This window comes from Balaenoptera physalus (assembly GCF_965194825.1).
Source record: "Balaenoptera physalus genome assembly, chromosome: 4".
Lineage (NCBI taxonomy): Eukaryota > Metazoa > Chordata > Mammalia > Artiodactyla > Balaenopteridae > Balaenoptera > Balaenoptera physalus.
Window position 1 is genome coordinate 140,893,093 of NC_138891.1, and position 14,400 is coordinate 140,907,492.

Here is a 14,400-nt window from a genome sequence, read left to right on the forward strand (position 1 = left end):
ATACTAATACAAATGAATAAATAAATAGAGAAAGGAAGAGAAAGCTCTTCCTTATGGTAGAACGACAGCTAATAAATGTACAAGGAATGGCTGAAGGGGACGATGACTGTTTGATAGCTATCAGAGAGGTAGTGGAAACAGGCAGGACTTGTCAGTGGACGCTAAAGGCCAGTGAACGTAAGTCTGATAAGGAACAGGATCTGGCATGATACTAATCAAATACAAAGGGAAAGAGGGTGGCTTTGTGGAGAAACCTGGCAGACACCTTGACCATCACCAGGTCAGCAAGGCCTGCACCACCAGTGGGACAGGTGGACCTCATGTGCCTCCCGGAAACTGAGAAGAGCACAGGGTCATTCCTGTGGTCTCCCTGCCAGGATCAGGCCTGAGTCAGGTCAGGGGGAGACACCGACCAGACCCACGTTGAGGGTCTTCCTGCAGAACAAAAGGCCTGAACTCTTTGACTTAAAGTTCAGCAGAATGTTAAATGACCAGAAAAGCTCTTTCTTTAGCTTATAAGTATAGTTATAAAAATAGGCAAGATGATCACATACCTCAAGGCTTTCAAGAACACGATTTCTAACATTGTGTCCAGTTTTAAGATGATGTGTCCCAATTTTTGGCTTCAGAAATGTGGTTGCTCTAATATTGAAGAAAGGAAGCTTAAGAATGAACACTAGGGGACTTCCCTGGTGGCGCAGTGGTTAAGAATCTGCCTGCCAATGCAGGGGACACGGGTTCGATCCCTAGTCTGGGAAGATCCCACGTACCGTGGAGCAGCTAAGCCCGTGTGCCATAACTACTGTGAGCCCGTGCTCTAGAGCCCATGAGCCACAACTACTGAAGCCCATGTGCCATAAGTACTGAAGCCCGCGTGCCTAGAGCCCATGCTCCGCAACAAGAGAAGCCACCGCAATGAGAAGCCCACGCACCGCAGCGAAAAGTAGCCCCCGCTCGCCGCAACTAGGGAAAGCCCACGCGCAGCAACGAAGACCCAATGCAGCCGAAAAAAAAAAAAGAATTAACACTGGAATTAAGAAGAGAGGAAGTATGCTACAGAAGGAAAAAGGCTTGTGTGGCAAGACGTCTGAGTTATAATTCCAGCTCTGCCAGTACTAGCTAGCTGCCTGGCCTCAATGGTTTAATGTACGAAATTTGCTGTTTTCAGTGACGTTTACGGTTTAGTCCGGCACGAAAGTCCATCAATTAAATATACCTATATACATCAGAAATCTCAGGCTTTATTGGATAACATGGAATTGTGCCATTCAAGGTTTGGATGGTTATAGACAAATTATGTAGGTTTTGGTTATTTAACAATTTTATATATTTAATTGATTTTTGACAAAGAGCTCAAGTTCATCACCAGACTCAGCTTCCCAAGGCAGAACCTTCAGGGTTAGAAGCTATGCCTCTCTACTCCCACCAGGTGGCGGCAAATGCAGCTACTGCATGGGCTACAGGAAGAGTCCACGGTCTAGGGCTACATTCACAGACACGTAAACTTTTAGCTCCCCCTCCCGGCCACTGCCACATTTCTTTTTAATTTACAGTGTTGACCTGATTCTTTTTTACTAGAATTTTCACTCTGTCTATTTTAATAAAATTCTACGAAAATATCCCACATTTGATGTTACACATTCGAAAGTCCATTTCATTCATTCTTTCAACACACATTTGAGTGCTTACCACGTGCCAGGAGCTGTGTGAGGTGTGGAGGGTATAATGAACACAGAAACGTGTCTGTTTTCATGAAGCTAATACGTCGGTAATAAAATAATCACAACAGTGACTGTTTTAAGTGTTTTAAAGGAAAGAGCTACAACTGTGTGAGGTGTGGAGGGTATAATGAACAGAGAAACGTGTCTGTTTTCGTGAAGCTAATACGTCGGTAATAAAATAATCACAACAGTGACTGTTCTAAGTGTTTTAAAGGAAAGAGCTACAACTCTGTGAGGATATATGGCAAAGAAGCCTGATCTAGACAGTGACCTGGGAGTTTCCCTAGAGCGGTGCATTCTAAGTTGAGATATGCAGGGTCAGCGGGAATTGGCTGGGCAAAGAGAAACGGAGGGTGGGAAGGAAGAACAGCGCAGAGAGAGGAGGCAGTGCCAGGGCTGGCGGGTAGAGGAGGCCCCTGCGGCTGGGCCCCGTGACAAGGGCCAGCTGTTCCAGATGGGGCTGCAGAGGTCAGTGGGGTGAACAGCTGCAGGGTCACTGGAAGGCATGTTTATGGTCTGGATCTTTCATCCAAGAGGATCAGCCAGCTAGCAGTAAGCAAAAGAGAGAGAGGCTGGGGAAGGGATGATCTGCGCTGCCTTCCGAAGAGGTGACTCTGGCTGCAGGCGGGGGAGAACAGAAGAGGGCAGAGTCAGAGAGCAGCGGATGCAGGAGGTGGGACGAAGGAAGGTGGGAGCTTGGACCAAGGTGCCTGTGATGATGTGAAAGATGCACAGGTGACAATGTCACCAGGGCTTGGTGACCCACTGGATGCTGGGGTGAGGGAAAAGGTCAAGGAGGAATCCTGGTTTCCGGTGGAAGGGGTCCCAGGGGGTGGGTGGTGGGAGACTGCCAGGTCTCGTGCGTGTTGAGTTGCAGGGGTCGGAGAGGTATCAAGAGGCACTGCCGCCCAGTAGCTGGGCCTATGGGAGCCGGAGGAGCAGAGGGCTGGGCGTGGCTGAGGGTGCAGAAGCCCAGGGAAGACAGTGCTTCGCGAGTGGGAGGGGAGCAGCAGAGTCAGACCTATGTGCTGCTGAGAGACTGAACAAGACGTGGCCGGGAACGTCCGATTAGTGGTTTTGGTGCAGAGATAAGAGTGGCGGGCAGACTGGAGCGGGTCGAGGAATGAGAGGCAGGGAATGGATACACTGAATACGGCAATTCTTTACCAAAGTTTGCCTGTCAAGGGGGATGAGAAATTGAGCAATAACTGGAAAATGAAAGGGAACTGAGGTCAAGGGAGTTCGTTTCTGTTTCTTTTGTGATGGGAGGTCTTGAGCATGTTTAAAAGCCGAGGGAAAGCGCCAGTCAAGATGGAAGAGGTGATGACACAGGTAAGAGAATGGACAGCCGAGAGTGACAGCAAGTGGGAGGGGGTGAGATCCAAAGCACAGGGGGGTTGCAGTTGTGGCAGCTGAAGACGGAGGAGATTCCCCTCAGGTGGCTTTAAGAGCCTCTACGAAGTAACAGCACAAGGGGAGGCTGGAGAGCGGACCATCCTATAGACCCTCTGCAAGTTGCAGCTGCCCTACTGTTATACTTTGGTCCGTCAGGGTTTCACTAGATGGAAAAAGAGACAACGGAGGCTGGGGGTTTGCAACTGGCAAAGGGACAGGTGTCTGGGGCCATTAGCTCCCTGAGGGCAGGGACCTGTCATATCAATCACTGCCTCACTCTGTGCCTGACTGCAGTATCAGCGCCCAGGTACTTACTATCAAAGTGATCAGTGTAGGAATGCTCACTTGTCTTCATTTCAATTTGCCTCTTTTGGTGCTTCTCTAAAAAACCAAAAAAGAAAGAATACAGAACAGACAGAGTGTAAATTCCTATGTGACTTCTTTTCTCACTTGGCAGAATTCTTTCATTCTTCCGTAAAGTCAGGTTTAAAGTTCTTGCCATAGTTCTATCCAGAGACACTGTCATATACCTCAGAAAGCTAAACGACATCTTTCAATTTTTAGCTTAATCGTAAGGTGCTTGCGTAGCTTCGTCTACTTTGTTTAAAAGTCGCAAAAATGCATACTAAAAATGTTGTATTTTTACCTATGGAAACTATAAAATTCATATCCTTCAAAAAAAAAACTTACATGAAATAACACAGAAAAAGAAAACAGCATAAGGCTGTCTATACTCAAGGCAGGGAGACCAATTAGGAGGCTACTGAAATAATCCAGGCCTGGACCAGGGTGCTGACAGTGGGCGTTGGATACGTTCTGAAGGATGTGTTGACGGACTGAATGTGGGGAGGGAGAAAAACAGGAGTCAAGGAGGACACTAATGCCCAGACAACTTGGGAGAATGGCTTCCAGTAACTGGGGTGGGTAAAAGCACGGGAGGAGCAGGTTTGCGGGAATGTTCTGGACTTGCTGTGCTGGAGATGCCTTAGACATCTAAGCAGAGATATGGGCAGGCAGACATGCGTCTGAAGTTCAGAGGAGGGTCAGGACTGGAGATACACATGTGGGGTTCACTCGCGTTTAGATGGGTTTTGAGCCTATGAGACTGGATGAATTCACCTAGGAAGTGAGGGTAGATTAAAAAAAAAAAAGGGTCAAGGTCATGTGTGGCAGTGAAAAACTAGCCTGAAAACTTACCCGCTGGCACACGTGTGGCAAGGAAATGTTAAAGCACCACCGGGAAATTGTGGACAGAGGGCTCCAAGGCTGAGTTGAGCGAATGAGGGACAAAAACACAGAAGACACTGTAAAGGATTCAGATTTCCCAGGGATGGGGATTAGGGAAATGTCTGCGCTAAGGTTAGAAGGAAAAAACAAAGCAAGCAGGCAGATGCAAAATTTAAGGTATCAGATTCAGAGATAAAAGAAAAATGTCGGCGAAAGCCTGCAAGTTGGTGAAGGGGTGAAATCGGCCCCAGCGTGACGGGGCTGGAAGGCGGCGGGGCCGGAAGGCGGGGCTGGAAGGCGGGGTGATGTGACTGGGGCCGGGCCCCGCCCCCGGGCCATACCCGGGCCAGCTCGGGGCCGCCCCTTGCCCGAATGCCTCCAGCGGCCAGTCCGTGTGCGGGCAGGTCCGCGGGTCCCCGGGCCAGCGTGGGCTTGTGAGTGTGTTGCGTGGGCGCAGTCACAGTGTCTGAACTGGGAAGAAGGACGCCGAGGGCTGCTCTTCACCAGGCCGCGCTTTGCAGGAGTAAGCGGCCTGACGGCCCGCCTACGTTACCAACTCCACAGCCAGGCAGCGAGGCCCGAGCTGGGCAGGGGCCAGGACTGAGGGACCGGGCGACACCGGAAGGCTCGGAAAGTTTAGCAGGAGGTTCGGCTGGGGCAGGGCAGAGACCTCCGGCTGCGGGGCGCGGCGGCAGCGGGTCTGTTACCTGCTCCGCGCGGCTGCCGCTGCAGCGCCAACCCCGCGGTCTCCTGGCTCTGACGCGTCGCCCTGGAAACCGGCGCCCGGGGCTTTATGGGACTGGCCGGCCAGGAGGGGAGGAACCAGAGGCCGGGCCGCGAGGCCTGCGCGCACGCGCACCCGGGACCGCGTCTCTGGCCCGGGCTAGGTGTGCAGGGTCGGGTTGTGAGGCCTGTCTCACCTGACTCTTCCGTGAGGGTGAACTCAGCTGGCTGCATAGACTTTCGCAAACAAGCCTCCAGTCGCCCCTCCTCGGCGCCCGTGATCCCGCCTGTGCCCTGGCCGCACCCGGGCCGAGCGAGCTGACCCCGCAGTACCTTCCCGCGCCCGGTCGCTGTCGCCCGCGCACCGGGTGTTTTGAATCTGAGTCCGATGCACGTGTCCGGTTCCCAGCCTGGGAGGGCCGTGGACTAAGAGCAGAGCGCTTCTGTTAACCTTTATAAAAATGGATTTCTTGGTGGAAGAAAATCTGATCACAAAGCAATGCATGTTTGGTGTAGAGAAGTTACCATGTACAGGAAAGTACCAAGAAAAAGTAAAAATCACCTATAAAAATTATAGGTGATTTTTAGTGATTGCATAGGAGTTTTCAGTGATGCGTAGGCATACTTAACGAACATTCACATTATTTCTTTTTTTCCTCTTCCCTCCTCCTCCTCACCCTCCCATTGTATCAACGCCCTGTTGAATGTCCTTGTAGCTGAATCCTAGGGGTCACCCCGACTGTTTTCTTAGGATAAATTCCTACATGTGAAGTTGAAGGATCAAAGGATAGGCCCACTTTGAGGCTTTCTGAAGGTATACGAAAGTTTGCCTTCCAGGCAAATGTCTCCAATCCTTAATCCACATTTGCGGATAATCTTATGTCTTTTAAAAATGTATGTCCATGTAGCAGCTTCCCTGGTGGCGCAGTGGTTAAGAATCTGCCTGCCAATTCAGGGGACACGGGTTTAAGCCCTGGTCGGGAAGATCCCACATGCCGCGGAGCAACTAAGCCCATGTGCCACAACTACTGAGCCCATGTGCCACAGCTACTGAAGCCCACACACCTAGAGCCCATGCTCCACAACAAGAGAAGCCACCGCAATGAGAAGTCCACGCACTGCAACAAAGAGTAGCCCCTGCTCGCCACAACTAGAGAAAGCCCGTGTGCAGCAATGAAGACCCAATGCAGCCAAAAATAAATAAATAAAATAAATAAATTTTAAAAATTAAAAAAAAGTATGCTCATGTTATTGTCAAAAAGTGCCACCTTACTTTGATTTTTTCACAACTTTGATTACTAGGAAGGATAGGCATTTTTGTTGTACTTTCAGTGACCATTTGTACTTATTTTGTGATTTGCCTTTTGCCCACTTTTTCAGTTGGTGTTCATCTTTGTAAAAATTGATTTGTTAGAACTTTTGACATTCTATAAAACCCAGACTATGGTATATGTTGCAGATATTTCCTTCAGTTTGTCAATTACCTTTAAATTTTGTTTATAGTGTATCTTGTATTTGTGTAGCTCAAATTTATCACGTTTCCCTTTATGGTTTTTTCATTTTGTTTTTATGTAATAGGGGGCAGTGGGCATCTCCGAGCAGACCCTGTTTTTTCTTTTTTTAATTTTATTGAAGTATAGTTGATTTACAATGTTGTGTTAATTTCTTCTGTACAGCAAAATGACTCAGTTATATATATATATATATATATATATATATATATATATACACACACACACACACATATATATATATTACTCTTCATATTCTTTTCCATTATGGCTTATCAAAGGATATTGAACATAGTTCCCTGTGCTATACAGTAAGACCTTGTTGTTTATCCATTCTATATATAATAGTTTGCATCTGCTAATCCCAAACTCCCATTCCTTCCTTCACCTACCCCCCTCCCACTTGGCAACCACAAGTCTGTTCTCTAGATCTGTGAGTCTGTTTTTGTTTCCTAGGTATGTTGATTTGTATCTTATTTTAGATTCCATATATAAGTGATAGCATATGGTATTGGTCTTTCTCTTTCTGACTTACTTCACTTAGTATGGTAATCTCTAGGTCCATCCATGTTGCTGCAAATGGCATTATTTCATTCTTTTTTATGGCTGAGTAATATTCCATTTTGTATATGTACCACATCTTCTTTATCCATTCATCTGTCGATGGACACTTAGGTTGCTTCCATGTCCTGGCTATTGTAAACAGTGCTGCTATAAACATAGGGGTGCATATATCTTTTCCAATTATAGTTTTGTCTGGGTATATGCCCAGGAGTGGGATTCAAGCCGACCCCATTTAATTCTAGCTTTTTAGGGGTTGGTGCGGGGCAAGGCTTTCCTGTCCCATCACCACCTGCTCCTCCCTATCCTGTTAGAGTGCCCACTCTTAATTTTGGTGCGTTATGTGTTTCTACAACCTTGGGTGGTGAGTTATTCATATAAGGTGGGTGGTGGTTTTTGTTGTGGGTGAGCTGGGCACCATCTCCAAGTGGACGTACGTTAGACAAGTGTTGCCCTAGACTTGTCATTCATGGAAAGATGGCTGGTTCATTGCTGCTGGTGCTCCCAAGACAGTAACAAAAGTGGCTGTTTATTATTATGATTATTTTTAATAAGTTTATGTATTTATTATTTATTTTTGGCTGCGTTGGGTCTTCGTTGCACGTGGGCTTTCTCTAGTTGCAGCAAGCGGGGGCTACTCTTCATTGCAGTGTGCGGGCTTCTCATAGCAGTGGCTTCTCTTGTTGCGGAGCATGGGCTCTAGGCGCGCGGGCTTCAGTAGTTGTAGTGTGCGGGCTCAGTAATGTGGCACATGGGCTTAGTTGCTCCGCAGCATGTGGGATCTTCCTGGACCAGGGCTTGAACCTGTGTCCCCTGTATCGGCAGGCGGATTCTTAACCACTGCGCCACCAGGGAAGTCCAAAAGTGGCTGTTAATTATTAAGGGAACATCCCAACCCTGGTCCTCAGGACTGGAGGAAACTGAAAGATGGAGACTCCTCAGAACGTCCTTTCCCATCTGAACTGTCTCTCCCTCTCTTTTTTGCTAGCTCTTTCCAGTCTATAGCCTTTGTTTCTGCCTTGGAAAGAGGTGCTTCTTTCCTGTCTGTGTGTTATGGAAGGGGGAGAGGCCCTTACTGTACGAAGCTGAAGAACTGCCTTTTAGTAATTATGGTGGTCACCTCCATCACGCTACATATTAACATAGGCCTTTATTGCTCTGTATGAGTTTCCTAAGGCTGCTGTAACAAATTACCACAGAACTGATGGCTTAAGACAGCAGAAATTTATTCTCTCATGGGTCTGGAGACCGAAGTCCAAAATCAAGGTGTCAGCATGGCCGTGCTCCCTCTGAAGTCTCCTGGGGAGGGTGCTTCCTGTCTCTTCCATCTCCTGGTGGCTCCTGGTGTTCCTTGGCTTGTGGCCACATCACTCCAATCTCTGCCTCTGTCTTCACATAGTGTTTCTCTCTGTGTCTCTCTGTGTGTTTTCTCCTCTTCTTATAAGGATATCAGTTATTGGATTTAGGGCCCACCTGAAATCCAGGATGATTTCATCTCAAGATCCTTAACCAATTTCATCTGCAAAGACCCTGTTTCCAAATAAGATCACATTCTGAGGTTTGGGGGGGAACATGAATTTTGGGGGGACAATATTCTACCCACTACTGCTACTATGGTGGTCACCACTGTTATAATAATAAAAAAAATAATATAAATAAGGAAAATAAAAAATATAAATAAGTAATAAAAATTAAAAAAGAATAAAAATCAGCCTTTATTTCTCATTTTATTTTACCTGTAAAATTATATAAATAAACAAAACATAGCATCTGGTATCATTTATTATAAGATCCCTTGAGGATCTCTGCAAAGTTTGGAGCCAATGCCTCATACTTTTATCACTAAAATTATGTCAAATCGTCCTTTCACAATGTATACACATATCAAATCATCACAATGTACACTTTAAATATCTTACAATTTATTTGTGAACTGTACCTCAATAAAGTTCAAAAAAAAAGAGTAAATTCTGTTAAAAATTAGGTCAGATCTAAAAGTATTTTTATTTGACTTTAACATCAAGGATTAGAGATCTGAAATAATTAGCCTCTTGAATCTTCATTCGATTAGACAACTTATTTCTGAATTGAGTTTTCAAAGTCGGAGATTCATTGAGCTTTCTTTTAAGACTCATTTGGAATGTTTTGTATTCCTATTAATTATCTTGAAACTCACTGATGTCACTGTAACAAAAGATCTGTCAGCTGGAGTTTTCAAATTTCTGATTTGTACATTTTCATGGTCATTATTAAAAGGATAAGCTTCTAAAAGTAATTCATAGTGAAATAAAGGAGCACTAGGAATTTGAGGGTAGGAAATCAGGAGTTTTTCTGGTGTGGTGTGGACATAAACGGGGTTGGGTTCAAATGCTGGATACACCGTTACCTTTCCTATCATCTCCCATGCTTTTTTTTTTTTTTTGCCGTACCCTGAGGCTTGTGGGATCTTAGTTCCCTGACCAGGGATTGAACCCGGGCCCTCGGCAGTGAAAGTGCTGAATCTTTTTTTTTGAAAGTGCTGAATCTTAACCACTGGACTGCCAGGGAATTCCCTCATCTCCCATTCTAAGTCCTCACCGGTGGGGACGGTTAGTAATAGAACCCGGTTTTAGGGCTGTTGTGTGGTTTAAGGGAGTGGTTTTTTTTTTTAAAATTTATTTATTTGTTTTTGGCTGTGTTGGGTCTTCGTTTCTGTGCGAGGGCTTTCTCTAGTTGCGGCAAGCGGGGGCCACTCTTCATCGCGGTGCGCGGGCCTCTCACTATCGTGGCCTCTCTTGTTGCAGAGCACAGGCTCCAGATGCGCAGGCTCAGTAGTTGTGGCTCAACGGGCCTAGTTGCTCCGCGGCATGTGGGATCTTCCCAGATCAGGGCTCAAACCCGTGTCCCCTGCATTGGCAGGCAAATTCTCAACCACTGCGCCACCAGGGAAGCCCCTAAGGGAGTGGTTTATGCAAAGCTCTTAGAGCAGGTCTGGCTTGGCAAACACCTCAAAATTGTTAGCTATTATTTCAAGTAGGAAATTTGTTTCTCCCTAGGGCAGGCAGCTGGAGGGGGTGTCAAGACTGAAGTAGTTTTTGCCCTGTTGTTACCAATATTGGGTCCTCTGGCCTTGTGTGCAGTAAAGCCAATCTACTGACACCAGGTTGTGGTGTGCAGGTGTGAAGGAATGTGCAGGGTTTATTGTAGGCACCAAACAAGGAGTGTGGGCAACTGATGGTCAAAAACCCCGAACTTTCTGATGGGTTTCAGGAAAGTGTTTTCAAGGGTAAAGTGAGGGAGGGGAGTGCTGTAGGGTGGGTGATCAGCTTGTGCACAGTTATCTGATTGGTTGATGGTGAGGGAACCAATCGTCAGGATGGTGTCATAGGAGTTAACATCATCAATCCTCAGGCTCCAGTTGGTCTGGGGGCTATGTGCTCACCATCATCATGCAGTTAGCTTCTTCCATTTGGTGGGGGCTTTAGTATCTGTAAAACAGCCCAGGAATGTGCATCAAATACTGTTATCTATGTCCTTCAGGGAGGAACTAAAGGTTCTGTGACTGCCACATGGCTGATTTACTGTTTAAATTGTTACCAGTTCTCCTGGCCCAACTGATACTTTTGTCACTACATGTTCGCATCCTTTCAATCATTAATTCTTGAGCCAGGCTTTTGTGACTCAGGGGAGGCCTGAGATAACTATAGGTTTTCTACAGACAAGAGGCAGGCAGAGGCTATGGGGTGAGGGGTCTGTCCAGGGAGGCCGCATAGGGTCTTCCTCAGTTATATTATATGATCAGCAAATGTATATTCTCTAGGGCACATGAGCTACAGTTTATGTCACTAACTTACAAAGGCATTAAGAAATACACAGAGCTTATTACTTTCTTAAATAATATTTGCAGCAAAATAGTATGCTCATGTGGTAGATTTAAGACTAAGGTGTTTGAAAAAATATTTCATATGACAAAAATAGTATATACTCACTGTAGAAATTTTGGAAAATACAGCAAAGAAGAAAAGCAAAAATGACCTATAATCTTTGGTGGGCTTTAAAATAAAATTTACTGGGACGAAGTGAGAGAGTGGCATGGACATATATACACTACCAAATGTAAAATAGATAGCTAGTGGGAAGCAGCTGCATAGCATGGGGAGATCAGCTCCGTGCTTTGTGACCACTCAGAGGTGTTGGATAGGGAGGGTGGGAGGGAGAGGCAAGAGGGAGGGGATAGGGGGATATATGTATACATACAGCTGATTCACTTTGTTATATAGCAGCAACTCACACAACGTTGTAAAGCAATTATACTCCGATAAAGATGTTAAAAAATAAATAAAATTTATAATGCTTGTGACTTAAATTTGGGGAACCATGAGTCATCTTCACCTAATTTGGGGAGTAAACTTTGCATGCCGTAAGTTAAATTGTTGCGGGGTCATCTCAACCATTCATCCTGATCTAAATGAAGCTGAGCTATATTCTAGGGTCAGGGTGACCTTTCGTGGAGGGCACCTACCTGAGGGGAAGGGGAGAAGGCCTCCAGACCTCCTGGGCTCTGGTGAAGGGGCTGGAGGTCAAAACCCACCAGATCCCTCCCCGCTCCCGGGATCTTACAGCCACGACCTTCATGAGCACCCAGGGACTTAAAATAAGAGAGAGACTCAGCCATCTTAAGACTAAATATATCCTCCTGCCTTTGCCCCTAACGCCCTTCATCTTGACTTTGAAACCCACCAGGAGAGTAGAGTGGCTACCATTTGGGCTTCTTAGAAGATTTTTAATGCCTCTAACATTTAACACCATTCAAATTATCTATACAAATAAGACGGAGAGAGAGCCTGTTACAAACAGGTCATTCATTTCTTCCCCCCAATGTCTCTAAAACAGTGGAAGCAATTTGCTTGTAAGCCAGCCCTCCCTGCCTGGTTGGGGATGTCAGTGAAACCTGACACGGTCCTCAGCTTGTCAGCCTTTGTTCTTTAGGAGAAACAGGTGGTAAAGGGGGAAAACTGGGAACAGGCCACTCCTAAAGGAATCTATTGTATGACAGTTCATTGAATTTTTTTTTCAATGCAAAACAATCATTATTTTTACTTTTTAACTCTATCCATAGGAATTGTATTTGAAGGTTTCATTAAGTTTCCAGGTATTCCTCAGAGTAGACTTGAATGTGGTAAAAGGTGAGTATTCATAAATGATAATGAACAATTATTAAGTATTGCTTAATTAGCATGCCCCCTTCTCTGATTAAAATACACGCTTTGTACATTAGGTGCCATTGCTGAGCGGTTTAAGGATAAAAATCATGCACCCTTTAAAAACACTCTTTAGTAACAGACCGTTATTGCTGATCCAGATGGCCTATCATTTGTATTAATGATAAACTTAATTTCTTGAGTAAATTTTCACCCACTGTGCTCCCTTGATTTTTCTTGCTCAGTGAAATTTATCTGAAGCAAAATATAATAAAGCATGACATATGCATCACGGAATTAAAGTGGAGATTAATTAAAGCTGACTCCAGTTGAAGGTCATTGAGTTTATTTTAATCTGCCAGAAAATTTTAAAGTAAGGAAGCCGCTCTTTATTTAGGTAAAGGCTTCTGTAGCTGTTCTGACCCTTGCTGTGTGTTTGCCAAAAAACCCTGTAAACAAATCCTCCTCCGGCACCCGTGCTGGTGTTTTCTGGGCTTTTCCAGCTCCGGGGAGAGCCTCCTCCTCTTCTCTCCTCCTCTGCTACCCGGGCTCCACCTCCTTCCGCCCGAGGCATCTCCCCGCAGGTCTCTGATTGGTGAGGAGCGCAGCCTTGCCTTTTAGGGACTGTTGTCGGGCTTTCAAAGTGATAAGGGAAAGGGTCCAGCGGCTGCTTATATCAACCAATCAACTGTTGTCCCGACAGATCCCCAAATATTCCCTGGCCAATGGCGGGGAGAGCCCGAGGTGCCTGGGCCGCTCCTGGGAGAGGCAGGGCTTCAGTTGAGCTGAGAGGCGGGAGCTCAGACAGCCTTGGGCCCCTGGCCAGTCCCCACCTGGCACTTATCTGTGTCACTTTCAGGATTTGTCTGACTCTGCGCTCCCTCGCAGGGGTGTGTTGGGGGGGAGTCCTCTTTGCGACTCTCAAAATGGTTATCAAAGTGTTTGTTGCTACATCATCTGGGTCCATAGCGGTAGGTGTCTAATGGAATTTGGGGGCTTTCTTCCTGTCCTATTTTCTGAATAACTCAGACTTGGAAGTAGAAGGAGCGGGTATGGCCCAGCGTTGGCTTTACATGTTTTTTTGGAGCGTGTGTAAGTAAGCCTGTGAGCCCTTTGCTTTCTGCCTTGGTTTGAATGGTGTTGAAGAAGTGTGTGTGATCTGGGACAGCTGGGTGTGGAAGGGGATTCAGGGAAGGGGGTGTGTTTGATACTAGAACTTTTAACATGTGATTTGTGTCGTGTTGTGTCGCATATATGATAGAATGGGAGGGTTTTTTTTGGTGGAATGTTTCTGCCATTCCTTCTGCAAGACTTAGACTAATTTAAAATTGCAAATAAATGACACTTTGTGTAACAATATTTGGAGCGTATGATGGGCCAGATTACTAAAACGACTCCTGGGTGCAATTACTTGTGTATGCAATGTAATCCTAACGAAAGCGTGAAGTTAGCATGTGTAATACTATTATTTGAGAATAATGATGTCACAGTGACAAGAACAAACATCTCTAAGGCTAAAGATTTAAATGCTCTAGGAATCCAAACAGACCAAAAATAGGTACTAAAAGCCGACCTCCAAAACACTGCTTTGTCTGATTTCCTTGGGACCAGGCTGGGAACCACCCATCGATCTCTCTAAGTCCAGCTTTCATTCTGTGCCTTAAGAAATAGGGGCAAGGGAGAGACTCGTTTATCCTTGGAAATGATTCAGGCTTTGATTTTAGGCTTGAACCTGCAGTGCCTATCTGGGACCGACATTTCGACCAGCATTTTAGCATCTAGGAGGCTGTGGAGAGAAAAGAGTTTTATTAATCCTGAGAGTTGAAGACCAGCAAAGGGGCTGTTTCCTTTTATATCTGATTCCTGGAACTTCTCGGGTTGCAGCTTGGGTTTCAGTGGTCCCTCAGCCAGGGATGATAGCCTAGACAAATGGTTGGCCCAGGGAACTGTCCTAGTGGCAGCTCCTGAATCCACCCGCGGCGCCTCCGCCTCGCCCCCTCCAGCCCTGAAAGTTCACGCGGTTTCCAGAGAGGACGAGAGGAAAACAGGAGAAAAGAGACTGGTCGTTCCTTCTGAGCACAG

General features: G+C 46.0%; 2 protein-coding genes across 5 annotated transcripts in view; both read left to right on the forward strand.

Annotated features, from left to right (window-relative positions):
- Positions 1-5,313: 5,313 nt before the first annotated feature.
- B3GALT5 (beta-1,3-galactosyltransferase 5) overlaps positions 5,314-14,400 on the forward strand; it is a 165,637-nt gene continuing 156,550 nt past the window's right edge. The window contains exon 1 of the mRNA XM_082458873.1: positions 5,314-6,303. The gene's annotated coding sequence lies outside the window, so the exon portion shown is untranslated. The remainder of the gene's footprint in view (positions 6,304-14,400) is intronic.
- Positions 13,086-14,400, forward strand: part of SH3BGR (SH3 domain binding glutamate rich protein) — a 54,737-nt gene continuing 53,422 nt past the window's right edge. Inside the window, exon 1 of one of the 4 annotated variants that reach the window (XM_082458890.1) lies at positions 13,086-13,289. In XM_082458890.1, coding sequence (XP_082315016.1) covers positions 13,245-13,289 — 45 coding nt within the window. In that variant the 5' untranslated portion in view covers positions 13,086-13,244. The remainder of the gene's footprint in view (positions 13,290-14,400) is intronic. The other 3 variants (XR_014262705.1, XM_082458889.1, XM_082458888.1) reach the window with 3 other exon arrangements.